We start from the raw sequence: 22,086 nt of genomic DNA on the forward strand, positions 1-22,086 counted from the left end.
GAAGGATCACTAGCACCAACCACAGCCCCATGAATCCTCATGAGGTGGACAGCATATAACATGGGACCAAACTAAGGGCTTCAGTTCTCTGAATTAACTCCCTAGCTCCATAAACTATATCTTTAGATAATGAAGATCATGTGCAGTCAAGGGTAAGAGGGAAAAATAAAAGAAAATAGAATTGCTTACTCCTAGTGCTAAATTAAATTCTCCTCTGCTCTTTTTCTAAGATAAGCATTCATTCCTAAACGTGCCAGTCATACCAATTCTTCCAAATTTCTGTGTGTAAAACTGTTCGTATAGACAATTTACCAAATTAAAACTGGCCACAGATATCCCTGTAGGCAAAGCTACCCACAGAAATAATTTTGTCAAGAGATTTTGACAGGATCAAATAAGCAACCTAATCAACAATCTTCCCACTCCTACTCCCTTGGTAGACATTATTTTTCATCAGTAGATACATACTGAATGTAATATTTGAACCTTTCTCAATGCAATCATAGCTGAAAAAGTTTAAACTTATTGTCTCTGAGATGAAAAAATAGGCACTCTGACACCCAACATCCTTCAACAGAAATGGTTCAGCTCTGGGACTGAACTCAGTAAGAGTAGCTAAACTTTCTCAGGTGGAATGTAGGCAGGCTAAGACACCCCATCTTCCATCTCTTACTCACAGGAGCTTCTGCCCAAACCTGCCATCTTCTGGGCAGGAAAAAAAGTCCAGCTCCTCCTCTAAGCTCCAGAAAAGATGATGGGAGTCTGGTCAGGGCTGATCTCTCTGGGACATTGTCAGAAGGGCTAGGGACAGAGTGCCCTTCCTGTCTGAAAGCAGCAGCCAGGACTACACTGGATACCCTCTGACAGAAATAACCCAGTTCCACGATTTAATCTTATCAAACTGCCATACCACCAACTTTGTTTCAGGCCTATAGAATGAACCCTGTGACCTCAGGGTCCAGTACTATGCACCTCAAAATTTCATAGTAGTATCTATCTGTCCAGTATTATCACAAAAATTTGATGGGAAAGTTTCACAGAACTCTCCCAAACTCAGTGAGCCTGAACAGTAACACAGAAGAATCACTAGTACCAACCATAGCCCCATGAATGATTGACTTTAGTAATATGAAGAGCTATAACAATTATTTCAAATTGACTCGACCTAAGTTTTGGTAATTCCATTTAACTTTGTGTTGTAACAAAAACATGAAGTAAATGTGTTTGTGACTACAAGGGGCGAGCTAGGGTAATAGGTGGGAAACTGGAGCACTGATGAAGGGAGAGTCACACTGGTGGTGGGACTAGTTTCTGAACATTTAATGCTGACATGACTGTATTATGAACAATTTGGTAAATCACTGTTATAATAAAAAAATTTTTTTGAGAAAATAGGCATTCTGACATTAACATGGTATTTAAGGAAACTAATCAATTTTCTCTGTGAAGATTATAGCTACCATACTCAAATGGTGTTCATCACCTTTTCTATTTACTTGTGTCTCTCATATTAATAAGTTCCTTCATCTGGCCTTCCAAATACCACTGTTAATGGTGTAATGAAAACCAAAAAAATGAGACAAAATATAAAAACAAAACAAAAATAATGAGAACAACATATACACAAAAGAATTTCAGGCTGCAGCACCTAGAGAATAGAATTAATTGCTCTAACATTCTAAATCTGAGATCCTAACTCTTCTAGCAAAATAAGCCATTTTTTCAAGCAGATTACTCTAAGGTGAAATCAACTGCAGGACTGAGGTGCTGCAGGATCAAAAGCAGCAACCATTCACTCAAATGCCTCAAAGAATCTAAACTGAGGAGTGACACACAGAAGGGTCATTACTAGAAAGAACTGTCATGCATAGCCTATGTTTATAACATAGCAGTCTTTTTCATCATGGACATTACCCTGCTCTCCTCCCCACGAAGTTCTAAGCCTCTATTCCCATTATCTAGCTAGAATACCATATATAACTCTTTACCTTTCTGCCTCAGATCCCTCAAGTCTATGTGGGCTTTCTATTCATAGAAACTTAATTTGGGGTTCTCACCATTCTCTAATCTTGTTATTCTATCATCATTCATGAAAAACCCAGAAGGATAAAAGGAATTTTCTCCTTTTCCAAATGAATATACATGTTATTGTCCTCCAGATAGTAAAGTGACCTTGTAAGCATTACCTGGTAAGCAAAAATGGGAGGGGGGGGTTTTAAATCTTATATAGTATTCCCCCTCCCTCTATTTTCTCTCATACCACTAATCTCAAGCAAAGCAATTGCTGGGGCCAGAGCAACATTACAGTGGGTAGAGCGCTTGCCTTGCAAACAGCCACTCCTTGTTTGATACTGGGCACCCATATGGTCCCCTGAGCAGCACCACTAGTAGTGATTCCCCAATGCAAAGATAGAAATAAGCCCTGTGGCCCAAAACAAAAAAATTAAGTCATAGCTTTGACAATCTGCCATCTTTTAAGTGATAGTCCATGATCTAGTTCTTTGCCTCTGTTATTGTATGATAATGCACTGAACTATTCTAACAAATAGCTACTAAAGAGAATTCGGTTTTGCTGGCCAAGTGGATTTGTATGAGCAGTTTTGATTTCAAAATTCAAACAAGGAGAATTCCATAAGACAAAGCAGCTTATAAATAGAAAGCAACCAAACTCTGGATAGCCAGAGATACCTTAAAACATGTATGTATTCAGCTGCTGAGTGGAGAATGAGTTTAGGTTGTGAAAACTACCTGTATTTAATAGACTGAAAAATACATTTCGGCAACATACACTTAACTGATCATTAGAAGGAAAGAGGCAATTATCTGGCAAGAAGGAGTATATTCCTTCCTTGCCTCAGCTATGATACATTTTGCATATTCCCCTTTCGGTATGATGCTTTCAGTATCACCATTTGACCTTTTGGGAAGGGAAATGCTCTATGGTCTAATCACATAACAGAAGAAATGCAGGTACTTAACTGTATATTTACATGAATATTCTTTTCTTTACACATCTTTAGTCATTTAAGAAAAAAAACTCAAGTTAAAAAATTATAAATTATACAAGTATTATACAAAAGTCCACACTTCCAGGTTAAGGTACAAAGTTTACAAACAAATGCAAGAGTCATCTGATAGAAAGCTACATAAAAGACACTTACAGAATTATTCTGCATCCTCATTTCATAGGCTGCATGTCTTGGACTACTGGCTACTTGAGAACCAGGTGAATTTCTTGAACCCAAGGCATGAGGGGTTAATATTCCCCCAGGAGTGAAAGCTGGTTGATCTCTCTAGCAAATGAAAGTAAATGTAAAAATAAAAATAAAACCACAGACAGTAAAATGACAAGAAAAAAATAATATAGACATCACTGTATTTACTTAGACATTTAGATTACCAATATGTATGGTCTACTTATTGATATGCATACAATAAGCAATAAGTATCTAATATTTAATAACTATTGTAAACATAATTAACATGTGCTCTTTTGATACAGAGAATCCACAAGTCTCAGGTTAATAATCCATTTTATTTATTTCATCTCAAAAAAAACCACTCAAGACAATTTCAGGCAGACAAAAATACTATTGCAGATGAGTAAGTTATATGAATATATAATTAGTATTAATGTAAAGATTCAGGAAAGGGCTAGAACTCTAACATCTCCTTTGAGTTGAGATTCTGAATTTGATCTCTGGCAGGAAAAAAGGTGAGGAGATTGACTTAAATTTAGAAATTAAGGGCCGAAGAGACAGCACAGTGGTAGGACGTTTGCCTTGTAAATGACTACCCAGGACCAATAGTGGTATGAGTCCCGGCATCTCATATGGTCCCTGTGCCTACCAGGAGCAATTTCTGAGCAGAGCCAGGAGTAACCCCTGAGCACCACCGGGTGTGGCCCAAAAAACAAAACAATTAGAAATTATTATACTTAGAAAATACAACTTTTACTTGTCCTTCAATGTACTATACTCTATTTCCACTAGAATTTATTCCATGATATTAACATGCTTTAAGTAGAAGCCTTGGTTAATGAATACAGCATTATTTTTTAAAAAAGAAAAATAAAATGTTACCCCTTCTAATCTAAATGATTCTGAATTTGCGAGAGATGAAATATTTTCCCTAAGTTCCCACATTACTCAAATCTAAAAACAGTAAGAAGCTATATGGGTTTAAAATTCAAAATAAAATGGCAAAAAATAAATCAAGGAATAAGTAAAGGAATAAACAAGGAAATAAGTAAGGAAACAAGTATCACAAACTCAAAAGGCACCAGAATTCAAAGAAAGGATAATTAAATGGGGCCAGGATAAAAACAAGGTGAGGTTATCTGGAATAGGAAAGAAAGACGTAATCAGGAATCCATCCAGAGGCTTTAATGAAGACTTTTAAGTAAGGAGGAATATGGTCTGTTTAAACACAGCAGGAGGAAAAGTTGGGTCACAAGAATTTGACCAGATTATGGTACCTTTTGCATACCAGACAAAAACAGAACTGAATTTAGAAAGGAGTCAGTGGTGATATCTTCTCGAAATCATAAGATGTAAAATGCCATGATTAACCCCAAAATAATGTGTATATATAAGTATAGTAACTTTTCAAAATGGGATTTTTAAATTACAAAACTATATAAGATCGCTTTTAAAAAATTTTTTTAAAGAATTAAAAACTACTTCTTGGGGTCAGAGAGAGAGAGTACAGAGAACAGGGTGTCTGCCTTACACGTAGCTGACAGATTCAATCTCTTAACATCCCACATAGTCCCCAAGCATTGCCAGCAATAACTTGTTATTGCAGAATCAGGAGTAACCCTGAAGTACTGCCAGGTGTGAAACCAAAACCAAAAAAATTAAGTTAAGTAAAATACCACCTCCTGCTCCTTTTAGGCCCAGAGTGTAGAAAAGATTTCTTTAAAATCAACACCAAAATTCTTTCTTAAGATAAAAAGGAAGCTATAACCAGTCCTACTGGATAAGCTAAAATTACTGTCATAAACATCTTATGCTCAAATAAAGAGATGCTACTGCCAATCTTATGAATCAAAACTCACCTTCATTCTCTTTCTTTTTTCTTTCTGTCGTCTTCTAAAACTGTCCTAAAAGTATAAAATCCATATATTCTGTCAAATAATTACACAAAAATGTCAGAGTTAAATATTACAGGAATGATTCAGGAAACAATTTTAGTTTTAAAGGAAAACACCAGGAACCCTGATATATAATTAAACGTAGGCAGTAAAATATACACAGTGCTGCCATCAGAACTTTAGATGCAAAGAGATCACCCTAAGATAAATTTAAATACAATCTGGTCTTCAATTTCTTTTTATATTTATAAAATATCATCCCAGGAAAGAATCAAGGCAACACCACTTGGTTTTACTTTGGAGTGAATACATGCTCAATTCAATACAGAGAAATTAGAAAACAAAAAATTATTCATCTGTACCTGAATATAGTTAGTAATAAGTCAACTTTCAAAATTAAAGTGCACTATCAACTAAAATGGGCTTGTGCTTAACTCTGTTGCATGCAAGTACAAAAAGATTGAGAAGTGTGCACTATGAGAACCTTTTCTTTCCTTAGAAAAGGAAAGGAAGGAAGAAAATTCAAATGGATGCGCTTACTTGGACTAATTTAATTCACAGGATAAGGATCTGGCCACCACTGGGGATTCATTTTGAAAATGAAAACAGTGTGAACAGAACTGGGGTTGACCTTGTTCCGTTTACTAAATTGGACCACTCAGAAACAACTTTGCTCTCGGAAGCACTCCTCCCATGCTCAAGTTTCTGGAGACAGTTTAAGAGTCTATGGTTCACTAACCACCATCCCACTTACCAAACCTCTATCCTTTTAATCAGGATTGCAATGGCAATAAGACCTTAATGAGGTAGCTCTGAAATTTGGGCTTTTTTTTTTTTCTAGGAGAGGAGCTAATACAGGACTGGCTACCTGAACTTTCTATAATACCAAAACAAAACAAAACACAAAGGACAAAACACAAACAAAACAAAACACAAAGTAGAAAGCCTGTCTAGAGTACAGGCTGGTGTGGGGTGGGGAGGAAGGACACTTGGGATATTGGTCATGGGAATGTTGCACTGGTGAAGGATTTTTTATGTTTGTGTGTGTGTGTGTGTGTGTGTGTGTGTGTGTGTGTGTGTGTGTGTGTGTGTGTGTGTGTGTGTGTATTTAAAAATCAAAAAAAAGAAAAGATAAGGTCTCCCAATTCTTACCACAGGTTGTGTTCTTTATACTGACTATAGAAAGAGGAGGGACAGTAAATACAGACCATATGCACCTCAACCCAGGCCCTTTGCCTGGTCTGTATTGTGAATTGGGGGACCAAAAAAAAAAAGTGATTTTAATCTTATTTCTATTATCCTATTCTAAAATATAATAATCACGCTGAAGTATTTTCTTATTTACGTTGATAAGCCATTTTCAAACAGAAGTTTTAGAACTCTAGAAAATATTCTTACCAGTCAAAAGTAGACTTCCTAAGTGGATCCTTCAAATCCCTTATTTTTTTCTCTCATTTCTCCTTTTTTGACCTTTTTCCTATTAGTAGATTATCCTTTTTTGTTTTGGAGATTAAATTTTTTGTTTTGTTTTGGGTTTTTCTGTTGTTGTTCTTTGAGTTACACCCAGTAGTGTCCAGGGCTTACTCCTTGCTCTGTGCTCAGGAATAACTCAGAGAGGGCTTGGGGGACCATATATGGTTCTGGGAGTTGAGTTTAGGATATCTAGCATGAATCTGACCAAGATTCAATTCCCAGCATTACCTGACTTGTGAGGTCCAAACAAACAACAATTACGCTAAAATTGGGACAGAGAGATAACAGTGATAGGGTGTATGCCTTGCACATGGCCAACCCAGGATGAACCCAGGTTCAATTCCCAGCATCCCACATGGTCCCCCAAGCCTGCCAGGAGCGATTTCTGAGAGCCAGGAGTAATCCTTGAACACCACTGGGTGTGACCCAAAAACCAATAAATAAATTAATTAAAAAAAAACACACAAAAAAAAAACAAACACAAAGGACCAGAGAGCAACAGCATAGTGAGTAGGGCATTTGCCTTGCATACTGCCAGCCAGGGTTCAATCCTTGGCATCTCAAATGGTACACAGAGCACCACTAGGAATAACCTGAGTGGAATCAGGAATAACCCCTAAGTACAATACAGCAAGGTGTGACCTCTTTACCCCCAACTTAAAAAAAAAAAAAACCCACAAGATTAAAAAACATCATCTTAGCCCCTTTCTCTAATATAACTTCCTTTATCTAAGTCATTAGTGATTTAAAAATCCACTAGCTGATTTTTAATCCAAACAGAATTCTTTCCTTCTGAAATCATGTTCCTCACCAAAGGCACTGCATTCTTCCAGCTCTCTCTTCACTCGCTCTTATCTGAGCTTTTCAACTTCCCAGCTCAAATGGTGGCGTTCAGGTGGGGCAACTCTGGGACATCACTGCTTTTCTGCTTTACCCAAGAGCAATCAACTAGATTAAAGGCTGTAAACACAGCTACATGATGACTCTGCAGTCAGGACCAACTTCGACTCAATACCCTCAGTGCTTCCAAAATGGAATCTTCCTCCTATCTTTGTACCTCCCAGTCTTGCTCCTCACTGCTACTCAGATCATTTTCTAAGTGCACAAACTGTTTTAGGTTAAGTGTTGATGTGATTCCTTCTTCATACACAGCAATTAATCTATTAGTCAATCCCATTGTTCTACCTTCAAAACACAGAATCTAACTAGCTCTTATCTCCATGGATCTCATGCTGGCGCTCTAAAATCCTGGCAACAGTGCCTCCTAAAATTAGGCAACAGAGTCCTAATTGGACTCCCTGTTTATCTTTGCCTACATGTAGTTAGTTTCAATATGGCCGTGAATGATCTTTAATATGTGTTAAGCCTTGTCATTCATACTCAAAACTCTCCACTAACAAACGCAGAATGAAAGCTCAAGTCCTTATTAAGACCCCTGGGGTCCAACCACCTCTCTACATTTTATTTCTCACCTATTTTACCTTCACTCTACTTCCTCTACTTTCGCCACACTGACCCCTTACTGTTTTGTGAACATCTTGGCTATGTTCCTGCCCTAGAGTTCTGGAAATGACCATCAAAGATCTGCAGTTAAAATTCCTCCCATTCTGTACTTCTTTATTTAAAGAAACTCTACCATGAGTCCTTTTATCAAACCTTTTCTGGAACTGCAATGAACCCATCTCCACTTTCCCAGATATTTCCTTGCCTGATTTAGTTTCTTCATGACACAAATCACATTATACAGTTTACTTAATTTTTGCTTATTGCCCATCTCATCCAGAACCTAAACTGCACGAGGTCAGAAATTTTTGTCGAGGCCAGAGAGATAGCACAGCAGTAGGGCATTTGCCTTGCATGTGGCCAACCCAGGAGAGACCCAATTCAATTTCTGGCATCCCATATGGTCCCCCAGCCTACCAGGGGAGATTTCTGAGTGCAGAGCCAGAAGTAGCCCCTGAGCAGCATCAAGTGTGACCCCAAAACTAATCAATTAATAAAATAAAGTTTAAAAAAAGAAATTTTTGTCATTTTGTTGTTGTTGTTGTTGCTGTATAAGTAACAGAAAAAGTACTACTTGGCACAAGGTGAGTAAGAAAATTTTGTGTAAAAATGAATAATTACCAAATAAAAGGCAACAGAAAGCTCATAAAATTAAAAAGCATAAATACCTGATCTAACTGATCCATTGATCCATTTTTTATGACAATAACGTGCTCCATCCTTTCTATTATCTATTCTGCTTGTCAGTTAAATACATACTTCGTTTGTTAGCTTTGTTTGGGAGGTTACTTTCAGGCTAAATGCTTCCAAAACCATGTGGTGATGAAGACCAAACTCAGGTATCCCACATGAAAATTATGTGTTTAGTCCACTGATTTATTTTTCTCTCCAACCCTTAAATATTTTTAAGGGTGTAAATACATATAAACAAAATAAGATGGTCATTATCTTAAGATTTTTATGTTGTGAATTCCTCTGAAAACCTCTTCATAGACACTTTTTTTTTTTTTTTTTTTTTGGTTTTAGGGTCACACCCGGTAGCACTCAGAGGTTATTCTTGCTCTGTGCTCAGAAACAGCTTCTGGCAGGCTCGGGGAACCATATGGGATGCCAGGAATCAAACCAGGGTTCGTCTGGGGTTGGCTGCATGCAAGGCAAACAGCCTACCACTGTGCTATCTCTCCAAGGTACCCCCCCCCTTTTTGGTTTTTGTATAGACACACTTTTAAGGGAAAAAAAATACCCAGATACTTTCCCATAAAATATCTGAGGATTCATAAATTACCCCACTAATTTCTTAACCCTGTTAAAAGAATTATCTGATGTAAGGACACCAAAAAGTCAAAACCCAAAAATGTCATCTCTACCTGTCATATAAAACTTAAATCAGAAACTCAACTTCTACTTATTGATATATATAATACATCACTCTCCAATAATCATTATCACCAATTCCTCATGACACAAAATCTGCTGATTTAACAATAGAAGACCATTCTAAAACCAGGCAATTTTTATACCAAACAACACATACTATGTATCAACTAGAGCCACTGCAACTGCTAAAAACATATTCTAGTAATTATTAACTATCTCAAATCAACCATTACAAAGTTTTACCATCACAAATGACCAAGAAGCTTTGGACAGAATGTTCAGTCAATTCACTGCTAAATATTATGTCCAAAGAAGAAATCTCTCAGTATACAAAGTTGTAGAAAATAGAGACTCTTATCAACACAGACATGTTTTAATACTAACATGCTTTGAAATATTTAATATTATTTACTTAGGAAAGTCATGACTATTAATAAAAATTTCTCAAAGAATTCCCTTTACTCATGAATAGGCTACAAACCTAGTCACTGCTTCTCCCCATTGCTACTCACTCTCTTTGACCAGGTCTGCTCTAGGCTTCCTAAATCAGCCACCTTAATCATCTCAGACAATCCCAGCAGCTTCTCTCTCTAGGGATTTTTTTCTCCCTTCTCTCTAGGACTGTGACTATATTTCTGAGGGTGCTCTGACTCCATACCAGTCACCACGGCTTGGCAGTTCACTTATGACAAAGTATGACGATCGTTTTATGGGTCTCAAATCTCTTGAAAAGACTTTGCCTTGATGGATTTTTCTTAAGTGTCTTGTAGCTCCTTAAATCTAGTAATTCAGAATGAAACCCCACTTTTACTATTTCCCCATCCCAACTCTATCCCTAGTGTTTGTACATTTTTGGTTTGTTGGTGGGCCACACCCAGCAGTGCTTAGGTGTAACTCTGGCTCTGTGTTCAGGAATTAATCCTGGATGATTCCAGGAACCATAAAGGTTGCTGAAGAATCAAACCCAGGTTTGTGTTTACAAAGCAAATTGCCCTGGCCACAGTACTATCACTGCAGCCCTTGCCAATGCTTATTATGTAAGTGAAAGGTACCAGCAAATAAAGCAAGCGCCCAAAATCCCAAGAAAAAGGAGCTGAAGCAGGAGTATAGCATGTAGGGTGCTAGTGGGCAATCTAGTTTCTAGCACCAGCATCCCATATGGTCTAAGCACCACTAGGAGTGAATCCTAAGTGCAGAGCCTTGAGTAACCCCTGAGCACTGTTGGATGTGGTCCCAAACAAAAAAGGGGAAAAAAAAAAATCTGGACTTCTCACCTAAGCACTCATCCTATTTTACGCAATAATTTCCATGCATTTAAAAAAAATGCTTTGCTATCTTCTTTTATGTTTAAATTTCTTACTCAGTTATAACCCTGTCCCCTATTTAAAATAATCCAGCTCTGAATTCCTACAGAATTTAAGTTCCAAAGCTTAAGGTCCAGAGCATGAATAAGTATTTCTGAAAGAACATGGGAGCAACTATTCAATCCAGGTATCCTTGTAGTCTTGGAACCCTAAATTTACTATCCTACTGCTTAGCCAAATGTTTGGATTTGAACTTTAAAAATTGTGACGGGGAATCAGGACGTGGCTCAGTGGTAAGAAGCATGCTTTGCAAATAGAAGACTGGGTTGGATCCCAGCATTTAAAAAAAAAAAAAAAAAAGATACTAGGGCTGGAGAGATAGCATGGAGGTAGGGTGTTTGCCTTGCATGCTTGCATGCAGAAGAACAGCATCCCATATGGTCCCCCAAGCCTTCCAGGAGCAATTTCTGAGTGTAGAGCCAGGAGTAGCCCTTGGAGCACTGCTGGGTAAGAGCCAAAAACAAACAAAAAAAAAAAAAGAAAAGAAAAAGAAAAAGAAAAAAAGATACTCACTCACAAGATATTAGAGGGGGGAAAAAAAACACAATGAGCTGAGCGCATGCTTTGCAGACACCCAGATTCCATCCAAGTACTACACAGTCCCCAAAACTATGAATATGAATAAATAAAACTGTGAATAGTCTATTTATAGTACCACCAGTACAGCCTAAAATCTAAAGAGCAAAACTACATTGCAACTCAAACAATGTAATAGATAGTTTTACACAACAAGAATTATATAACCTTTATAAAATAACATTCAGCAGGTCCAACACCACATCCCACTAGTGGCTGCTATAACACAGCCCCATTTTACTGCTTCATGACTAATCTTTGAAGGTGCCAAGATGAAACTTCCAGGCACACCAGTTTTCAGGCTGAAAATTCTGGGGCCACTTGGGAAGGGGTGTGAGATGAGAAATGGCCCACTTTTACAGATCCTAGAGCTCATCAAGTGTATGATACCTCCAAATTCCATAATGCTGACAGCCCAATAGGAGCAAAGCAAATCAGACAAAATGTAGCAAAAAAGTCAACCAAATTCAATGAATAAAAACAGTAACACAGAAGGCTCAACTAGCAACAAACAGCTCAGTAAATCCTTAGACAATGACCTTTAATAATTCCATTGTGAGATATAATAAGTTTTACAAATATCCTTTTATAGTTTGAACTATTTTTTGATCATCCCATTAGTCATTTTGTCATAACAACCAATATAAGATAATTTAAAATAAAAAAACAAACAAGTAAAATTATTTTGTGCCTACCATGGGGCAGGCCTGGAGGACTGTAGGAAAACTGGGACAAGTAGAGGGAAGGTCACACTGGTAGTGGAATTAATGTTGAAACACTGAATGCCCAAATAAACTATATTATAAACAACTTTGTAAACCATGCTGTTTACAAAGCTTATTTTAAAAAAGTGGTCACAACACTAATTTTAAAAAAAGCATGCCCAGGGGCCGGAGTGGTGGCACAAGGGATAGGCGTCTACCTTGCCTGTGCTAGTCAAGGACGAACCTCGGTTTGATTACCCGGCGCCCCACATGGTTCCCCAAGCCAGGAGCAATTTCTGAGCATATAGGCAGGAGTAACCCCTGAGCATCACCGGGTGTGGCCCAAAAACGAAAAAAAAAAAAAAGAGCATGCTCCAACTACTCATAATTATAGTGGTGTTTGATAAATCTGTAATGATCTAACAATTGTACTCAAAGAGTTTAAATATACGATCACAGTACCATCATAGCCTATAGGAACAGGAATAATTTAGCTTCTGCAAGAGAAGCACTTTACCTCATCATCCTTTCTCTTTTTAAAAATGCTATCCTCAACTTCACCAACAGCTAACATGATCATCTGTACTCTTTGCAGATTGACATAACCACTTTCTGTAAGGTAACCCTGTAAGTGATAAAATAAATGTAAGATCATCTGATAAAAACAAATACTAATTTTTTTTAATTATTCAAGAGTGAACTTACCCCAGTTTTATGTACTACATTTTTGTAAATGTTAACCAAACGGTCAATAGCACCTTCCCTGCCACCGGGAAATAAATAGCACACATCAGAAACTGTTTGTACTGGAGAGGTAAAACAGGATACATACTCATACAAGCACACATACCTAATCTCTAAGGATGGCAGATGAGGAAGGAAGTCATTTCCCACAAAGAAGCACATGAAGACCCAGTCATCGATGCTCCTCTCAACATCAAATGTAAATGGCAGGCTGGCCATAGTGAGTTCTTTTTCTAAATACTGCAACCAGAAAAGGAATACTCACGTTAAAGTTATCAAAAGGTTCCGTGCTTTAGAACGCCAAGTCAATGACAACCGTTACATACCTCACGAAGAACATTAAGACGGAGGAAAATGAACTCTCCTTCTGAACAAGGAAGACTGTCTGCAAGCTCATCATGCTGCAAGGATAAGACAAGATTAGAGAAGGCTACTCTTGAAGACAGAAATTTTCCAAGCATTATGGCTTTTTCTAAAGCAAGGCCCATTTTCACCTCACATGTATTCAATTAAAAAACTAATTTACAGGGCTGGGGAGACTGACTTGAATACAGCAAATCATGGTTCAATTCCCAGCACAACGACTCTTTGAGCACAGAGCCAGAAGCACTGCCAAGTGTCACCTCCAAAAACAAAACAAAACAAAAAAAAGACACATTAAAAACAACAACAACAACAAAACTAAAGAGCAAGTAATAAAATCATTTAAAAGCCAGTGAGATAGTGCTGCAGGTAGGATGCTTGCCTTGTACATGGCCAATCAGGCTTAATCCCTGGTATCTCATATGATCCTCCAATAACCACCAGGAGTGATCTCTAAATGTAGAGCTAGGATAAAACCTGAGCACAACAGAGTGTAGCCCCAAAACAAACAAAAACCATTTAAATATATAAACTATCCAGAATCCTAAGCAGTCTTCTATAATTAGTCAGATAGTAAAAGGTGTTAACAAGTAAAGGACACGTGTCTTCTATTAAGTACTTTGCCATTTTGCTTTCCTTTACAACCTATTACAAATACTCTTACTCACAGGTCAAATCCAGTAACAATTTGCTGATCTCTAGTTTCTACCTAAGTCCTAGAATTATCATGATAGACAGATATGCTCACAGATCTTCCTCTATAAACATATGAACACATAGATCTTTATGTTATTGTGCTGCAAAATGCAAATGCAAACTTATTTTATTTCTTTTTTAGTCTGCCAGAGATTAATTTAAGATCTCATACATGCGAGTTTATCTACTTCATCAGGGTACCACATCCCTAGCCTGAAAGCATGCATTTCTTACCTAATATTTTTATTCAATATGTCTTTTCAAGAAGCTCCAATTTAAATCAAACAGAATCTGTCCCACCTTAATTTTTTTTTTTTTTCCTACACCAGAAGATGCTCAGGGGACCACATATGGTACTGGAGAGAAAACCAAGGTTGCAGGTTGCTGCTTATAAGTGCCCTATTTCCTTTAAAGGGGACTGCATATAAACAAGTGAACCCAAATAGATAGAAACTAGTCGTAATTGAAAACTATCAAGGATTAGGGGTGGGGGACTGTTATACCTGACTCAGGCCAACTCTCAGATATGGGGGTTGAATCCCAGGTTTCTACACTTTAAAAGATACAAGTCTGTGAGGGTAAAAAAATAACTAGGTAGAAATCTAATTACAGTTTTTGCCATTTGTTTTACAAATGGTGCTTCTTGCATGCTAGAGATGGCACAGCAGTTAAGGAGCATGTTAAGAATGGAGGTTTCCAGGGGCTGGAGTGGTGATGCAAGCGGTAGGGCGTTTGCCTTGCACATGCTAACCTAGGATGGACCAAAGTTCGATCCCCTGGCATCCCATATGGTCTCCCAAGCCAGGAGTAGTCCCTGAGCATCACTGGGTGTGGCACAAAAAAGCAAAAAAAAAAAAAAAAAAAAAGAATGGAGGTTCCCACCCAGCTTTGAATCCCTAAGCACCACTTAATATGATGCTGAAGGCACCCAGTGCCACCAGGGTGGCCTTAATATCCCTGGCACTGCAGGGTAGAACAACATCGTATTCTCAATTTCTTGCATTAAATCCCCAGGCCCAGTCAGCGAAGAATCATCAGTGGGATCCTTGGCCCTGAGCATCAAGTGGGAGGTACTCTGCCCTTAAAATAAAAAAGGAGGCATCCTTAATAGACTTAATAATATTACGTAGTATTACTTATAAATACCAACAAATTGTATATTTTTGTTTTGTTTTGTTTTTGGTTCACATTCAGCAGCGCTCAGGGGTTACTCCTGGCTCCACGCTCAAAAATCACTCCTGACAGACTCAGAGGACCATATGAGATGCCGGGATTCGAACCAATGACCTTCTGCATGAAAGGCAAACGCTTTACTTCTACGCTATCTCTCCGGCCCACCAAATTGTGTATTTTTAAATACTTAAAATATTTTGTTATGGAACCAGAGAATATAACATATAATATATATAACATATATTTTGTTATATATACTTCATCACAATAAAAATATGGGGCCAGAGATAGTACATGGGTAGGGTACTTGCCTTGCATGTGGCCAACCTGGGTTCAATCCCTAGTATCCCATATGGTCCTTTAGCACCACCAAAAATAACTGCTTAGTGCAGAGCCAAAGGTAATCCCTAAGAATCTTGAAGAATGAGCCCACCTACCCCCAAAAACCCACAAACACACAAAGCAAGAACACAATAAAAATATAATAAAATGAATTTTTAAAAGCAAGCAAATACATCTCAAATTTCTTACCTTTCCTTTTTTTTCTCTTGGCAAGCCTTCACAATCCTTGACTTCATGACCAAGCTGATTACAAAGACCACATGGTTTGGGTTTGTTGGGTTTGAATTCTTCTCTTATAATGGTAAAGTTGGGTTCATGAGTGGCAAGACCGAGCATAATAAGATCAGCTGCCAATCAATAAAGACAGAACAAGTGGCACTTTTAGAAGACCCTTACCAAAGTCCAAAGATCTTACTAACATACAAGACACCAACATAGTCCAAATAAGCACATGAACAAAATGCTCTAAAGATTAAACTTCCTAGCAGTTCTCAGCCAACAAAATGTATTCTGAATATCAGGGCCTAAAATGTAGTCTACCACACAGAAAGGAACATTCTTTGTTTTTTTTTTTTTTTTGTTTTTTTTTTTGGTTTTTGGGTCATACCCAGCAGCGCTCAGGGGTTACTCCTGGCTCTACACTCAGAAATCGGCCCTGGCAGGCTTGGGGGACCATATGGGATGCCGGGATTTGAACCACCGTCCTTCTGCATGAAAGGCAAATGCCTTACCTCCATGCTATCTCTCCGGCCCCAACATTGTTTATTTTAAAGTATGTTCATCAATACTAAACGATTTTAAAGATTTTGATAGTTAAATATAAATAAACATGATCACAGATCATACAACTCCCTTTCATACATAAAATGATATAATTATATTTTCCACATAATCATGAATACTCTAAACTACATTCTATACTCAATTACTATCAAAGAAATCACTGACTTACTCTAGTTTAATTCAAAAGAATTAAATTCCATGAAAGAAACTTACCATCTGCTCCACATAAACAATGATGAGTGTTTGGGTCGTGGTTAGGTTGGGCTAAAGAAGAAAAAAGAAAATGTGTTCATATGAATAAATTTTAAATACAAAAATAATATATTTTAAACTATCTTTAATGATGTCTTATCTTTTTCTCCTTTTTTTTTTAGAAGAAAGAACATATATAGTACCATATTTTTCATTTCGTAAGACACTCAAGAGTGTCTTAAAGGGCGAATGCCACCCAGAGCATCTAAAAACTATGTGTGTCTTATAGAGCAAAAAATACAGTATATACCCCATTACTCCGGTTTCAGTTAATTCCAAATACCACTTTCACAGAACTTTTACTACAGCACACTGAGAGACATATTTTAACTTATTGTCAAATAATCTGTTGAATTATAAAATAAAATAAACTTAATAATAGCATGTATTACAGGAAAAAACAGCATCTGAAAGGCTTGGTATGATACTTTGCTTTGGTACATAGTTTTAAGCACCCATCAGGGATCTTGAAACATCTCCCTTCAGGATAATGGGGAATACGATAATCAAATATTTATAAATGAGCTTTACCTCTTTGTCGTCTAATGTAATCCATGATTTTATGTTCCCCTTCACCAGGAGCACTAGCATCAGATAAAATAACCTAAAAAAAAGGTTCTAAAATTTTTAACTTATTCCAAATTTTCTAACACAAAAATTCAATAGAAAACACATTAAATAGATGAAACTAGAACAAAAATGTAATTGGAACATTTTCCCTATAAGGTGAGCATGTGTACACATATTAGATACAGAAGCTGTTATACTGATTGACTAAAAATTTTTCAAACATGAAATGTTGGACAGGGAGCTAACTCAAAGGTTAAAATGCATGTCTAGCGGCTCGAGAGGTAGCACAGCAGTAGGGCATTTGCCTTGCATGCAGCCGTTCCAGGAGTGATGGTGATTTGAATCCAGGTATCCCATATGGCCCCCTGTGCATGCCAGGAGCAATTTCTGAGCACAGAGCCAGGAGTGGCCCGAGTACCACCGGGTTTGACCCAAAAACAAACAAAAAAGAATGCATGTCTAACATGCATTAGGCTAAGTTTCTGCACCACAAGAAAAATGTTTATATCAAAAATTTAGTCATTAACAACTTAATCTACCAGATCTAATGGTAAACAAATTTATGAATCTATAATTAGACCCAAAAATTGTTTAATTTTATTTTAATGCCAAGAGCACAGAGCTTTAAGTTTTGTGGCCACTTCCCAGTATAACACAAATTCGGTGCCAGGGACTGAACCCAGTACTCCACATGCAAAGTATGCACTCCAGTTCTTTTGGAGTTACCTGTCCCTATTCCTCTACCCCTTGGCCCCATCATCCATAAGCTTTAATCCTGGTGTATTTTGATTTCTAGTAATGGAAAGATTTATTTTAAAAAATTTCCTTCTCATATATACATTAAAATCATGAGTTCAATTTAAGATTTCACAGTGATGATTGTAAAAGGGCAAAATTGGCACAAGAAAATTCAACTATCTAAAACTGGACCATGCAAGGTATCCCATTTCCTATAATCCTGAAATCTTCCTTTCTTTTGACAGTAAAGTAGCATTTTCAGAGAGGAAAAAAAGTCAAATAACATCAGTCATATCAAAAGGAGATTTCAGATGATCACCCTAATCTTTTTGAAGTATCAAAATGTGAAACTTACCATCAAATTTTTCCACCCAGGGTCATTATTTAAACGATCAGCTATGTAATAGCGAAGACATTTAGCAAGATTGTCCATGAACTCAGTTCCCTAAAACGACAGAAGAAAATAAATTAACCTATCATTTAAGAGTTAGCTATAGCTAGCTAAGTATAAGACTACTTACTGGTGTAATACAGTTGCTGTCAAATCTTTCTTTTATTTCTTCTGGAGGAAGATAGCCACCTAGCAAAAAAGAAGCACTGTTTTATTTCCTCCATAAAAAGTGAGATAAAATATTTAATTATGTCAGAACAACAATGTGAAATACAAAAGGAGAGACACTGTCCTCTGAAGAATAATATTTTTCTCTTGGAATAAGAAAATAAAGATTCCTTCTCTCAAATTTAATTAAATTTAAACTGACTTTCAAACAATACAGTATACAAATGATACTATATTGTTATATAAAATATTAAAATGTTCTTCCTAATGCCTCTGCAGCAGTGAACACAAACATACACGTACATGCATACAAACACACACAGGCTAGGTATTCAAATGTACCAAGTTACTTTAAAAAAAACCTTAGAATATTGTTTAATAAGTTTTAAATTTACCAGGTAGGGGGTATAAAAACCCCAAGCTCCCATTTTATTACAAACAAGCTCCTTTTCTTTTTTAAAATGCAAATATGGGGCCCAGAGAGATAGCACAGCGGCATTTGCCTTGCAAGCAGCCGATCCAGGACCAAAAGTGGTTGGTTTGAATTCCGGTGTCCCATATGGTCCCCTGTGCCTGCCAGGAGCTATTTCTGAGCAGACAGCCAGGAGTAACCCCTGAGCACCACTGGGTGTGGCCCAAAAAACAAAAACAAAAACATATATCTTTAAAAGATAAAACACCCTTAAAATTACTGTATTTTCCGGCGTATAAAACGAAAATTTTTTTTGTTTTGGGGCCACACCCGGCGATGCGCAGGGGTTACTCCTGGCTGTCTGCTCAGAAATAGCTCCTGGCAGGCACGGGGGACCATATGGGATTCGAACCAACCACCTTTAGTCCTGAATCAGCTGCTTGCAAGGCAAACACCGCTGTGCTATCTCTCCGGGCCCATAAGACGACTTTTGAAACAAAAAAAGTCAACCGAAAATTAGGGGTCGTCTTATACGCCAAGTATATCCTGAAAAATGTTTCAATGTGCCGCTAAAGGAAACAAAAAAAAAATTAGGCCACAGAGTTTCCAAATCTCTTGGGGGCTCCCAAACAGTACTCAGGAGATCTGGGGGCCACTTCTGGCAAAAACCCAGCTAACCGTGTTGGTGGTTCAGTGCTAGGGTCTGAGGATGGGGTGTTGTTTGGTTCATGTAGTGGGGGAGATTAACTGATGCCACCAGGGAATTGCCAGAAAAGGTGCCTATGATAAGGGACCAATCACTGCAAGGCTACTCTGACCGCCTCTCTAACTCAGCCAATCCAAGCAGGCTTTTGATGCATGCAAATTAAACAATGTTTTGGACCCAAATGTACACTAAAAAGACATCTCAGATTGGCCAGAGTCAGAGAGGAAGTCTAATACAGTATAATCTTTGAACCTTTGCTTGTTGTGATTGGCTCACTGTGGTACATACAGTTGCAGTACAGGAACGTTCTGTCTGATACAGCAAATATAGGCCTAAACCTATGTTTAACTGCAAAATTAGGGGGTCGTCTTATACGCCAGAAAATACGGTAAAGACAATCCGATTTTGAGTACTAATTACAAGATGAAGCTAAATTAACTATACTCACATACTTTCAGCAAATTAAAATGAAGCTTGCCATAATTGAAGCCTCGGTTGACTATTTGCTTTTTCCCCTAACTGCCAAGTACAATATCCTACCACCTAAATCGTGGTTTTACTGATCTATCACACTGCCTAATTTAACAAAATTAAGCAAAGCAAATCACCATACCACCACACACACCATCGATACACTGGGATCTTAGCAGAAAACTTGGCCCAGCAGGTCCACCAAGAGACTCCTGACCAGTTTCTCTTCTTCCAATATTTAGTCAACTTCTACTTAAATATCACTGGTAAATTCACTTCTTGATGACTCCTCAATATATTTCATATAGCCTATTATATCAACCTACACCAGGGATCTCAAACTCACGGCCCGTGGGCCGCAAACAGCCCTCCGTACAACATTCTGTGGCCCTGCCGTAGAGGAATCTTTTTTTGTTTTGTTTTGTTTTAGTTGTTTGGGTCACACCCCCAATGTTCACGGCTTACTACTGACTTTGCACTCAAGGATCACCCCGACTTTGCCTCCTGCAGCCCCCAGGTAAATTGAGTTTGAGACCCCTGACCCACACTAAAAGCAAGCATGACTTGATAAAAGCATATAAATCTGGATTATATTATGGGGTTCTTTATATATTAAGTCTAAGGAGAAGCAGCAGTAATAAGCAAACTCCCAAAATTGCAGAAAATATTTACAGAGCTGTAGTTTCTTTTTTTTTTTTTTTTTTTTTGGTTTTTGGGTCACACCCGGCGGTGCTCAGGGGTTACTCCTGGCTGTCTGCTCAGAAATAGCTCCTGGCAGGCATGGGGTACCATATGGGACACCGGGATTCAAACCAACCACCTTTGGTCCTGGACCGGCTGCTTGCAAGGCAAACGCCGCTGGTGCTATCTCTCCCGGCCCAGAGCTGTAGTTTCTTGACAACTTCCCTATTGGTGCTTGGTGAAACAATCCAGGTGATTGTGGCCTCTAATTTGAAGTGAGAGTATACTTGAGAATTTGGCACTGCTGGGCCCTGTGATTTGGGGGGATTGTAGGGGGAAACATCAGGCTCACACAGGTATAGATACTGGAGGAGTGGGGGAAGAGGAAGTTGGGGTATCAGAACTCAAACCCAGGCCAGGCACTTGCTAATATTCCCTGATCCTCAAGAAACACTCATGTCTTTTATTTTACAGATAACTAAGAGGTAGCTGCACAGCTACACTTACCTGAAAGGGGTTGGCAATCTGTTCCCTACAGTCTCCTCCACTCACTTCCCCTTTAACTACAGCATTTGGAAATCAACTTACTGAGGGAGTGAAAGATCACATTAACTACTTTCCCTCAACTGTGAACATTTATTTTCCTTGGGTGTTATGGAATTCTAGTAAAATCAAAACCTCATCTATCTTCATCTCTTTTTATACATCTTATAAAACATCTGATTTCCAGATGCATAATGTTTACCTTTTGCCAGAATCTCTTCCCTGACTCGCTGCTTCTCTACTGCTGCTTCCATTCCTTCTTTTGATGCTCTGAAGCGCCTTGAACGCTGCTGGTTCATTTTAGCACGTGGTGCCTGAAAATAGCCATTTTATAATTACATAATACTCTTTAATATATTCATAACTAAATCTGTATTATTTTGACTGCTTTATATAATACATTAAAATAGAAAAGGTAAGCAACATAACTAAGAATCCTTTCATGATAAATTGAGAAATTAAACAGAAAACCTAAAAGTTGAGCTCAGTTAGATGTGTGCCCCCCAAAACCCACCCTAAGGCTCCTGCATGCCAAGCATGTGCTCCAATTCTTTGAGTCATCTCACAAGTCCAATGTATTTTAAAATAATCAAAAATGTGAATGAAAAAAAATTCTATAGTTTTAAAAGTACTATACTGACTTCAGGAGTTGGAGTATTTTAAAAATACTGTCAATATTTAAATTATTTTATACTCTTTTTATGTTATGTTTTTGTTTTGGGGGGGGGTGGGTCACATCCAGCAGCGCTCAGGGGTTACTCCTGGCTCTATGCTCAGAAATCACTCCTGGCAGGCTCAGGGGACCATATGGGATGCTGGGATTTGAACCACCATCCTTCTGCCTGCAAGGCAAACACCTTACCTCCATGCTATTTCTCCAACCCTATTTTATATTCTTTTTTTTCCCCGGTTTTTCGGGCCACACCCGTTTGATGCTCAGGGGTTACTCCTGGCTAAGCGC

The 22,086-nt window shown here is 37.9% G+C and overlaps 1 protein-coding gene and 1 non-coding gene across 2 annotated transcripts in view; one reads left to right on the top strand and one right to left on the bottom strand.

Annotated features, from left to right (window-relative positions):
- The window catches only part of XRN2 (5'-3' exoribonuclease 2), an 88,285-nt gene that overhangs the window by 45,921 nt on the left and 20,278 nt on the right, over positions 1–22,086 (bottom strand). Inside the window, exons 4-15 of the mRNA XM_049774328.1 lie at positions 21,328–21,439; positions 18,275–18,333; positions 18,109–18,198; positions 16,977–17,049; positions 16,407–16,457; positions 15,600–15,757; positions 13,163–13,237; positions 12,943–13,076; positions 12,798–12,855; positions 12,610–12,717; positions 5,060–5,104; positions 3,162–3,293 (exon numbers count right to left, since the gene is read on the bottom strand). Of these exons, the coding sequence (XP_049630285.1) occupies positions 3,162–3,293; positions 5,060–5,104; positions 12,610–12,717; positions 12,798–12,855; positions 12,943–13,076; positions 13,163–13,237; positions 15,600–15,757; positions 16,407–16,457; positions 16,977–17,049; positions 18,109–18,198; positions 18,275–18,333; positions 21,328–21,439 (1,095 nt within the window). The remainder of the gene's footprint in view (positions 1–3,161; positions 3,294–5,059; positions 5,105–12,609; positions 12,718–12,797; positions 12,856–12,942; positions 13,077–13,162; positions 13,238–15,599; positions 15,758–16,406; positions 16,458–16,976; positions 17,050–18,108; positions 18,199–18,274; positions 18,334–21,327; positions 21,440–22,086) is intronic.
- On the top strand, positions 6,231–6,361 carry LOC126012632 (small nucleolar RNA SNORA51). The gene has a single exon (XR_007497081.1). It is a non-coding gene; the product is annotated as a small nucleolar RNA SNORA51 (small nucleolar RNA).

This window comes from Suncus etruscus, chromosome 6 (assembly GCF_024139225.1).
Source record: "Suncus etruscus isolate mSunEtr1 chromosome 6, mSunEtr1.pri.cur, whole genome shotgun sequence".
NCBI classification, from domain to species: Eukaryota; Metazoa; Chordata; class Mammalia; order Eulipotyphla; family Soricidae; genus Suncus; species Suncus etruscus.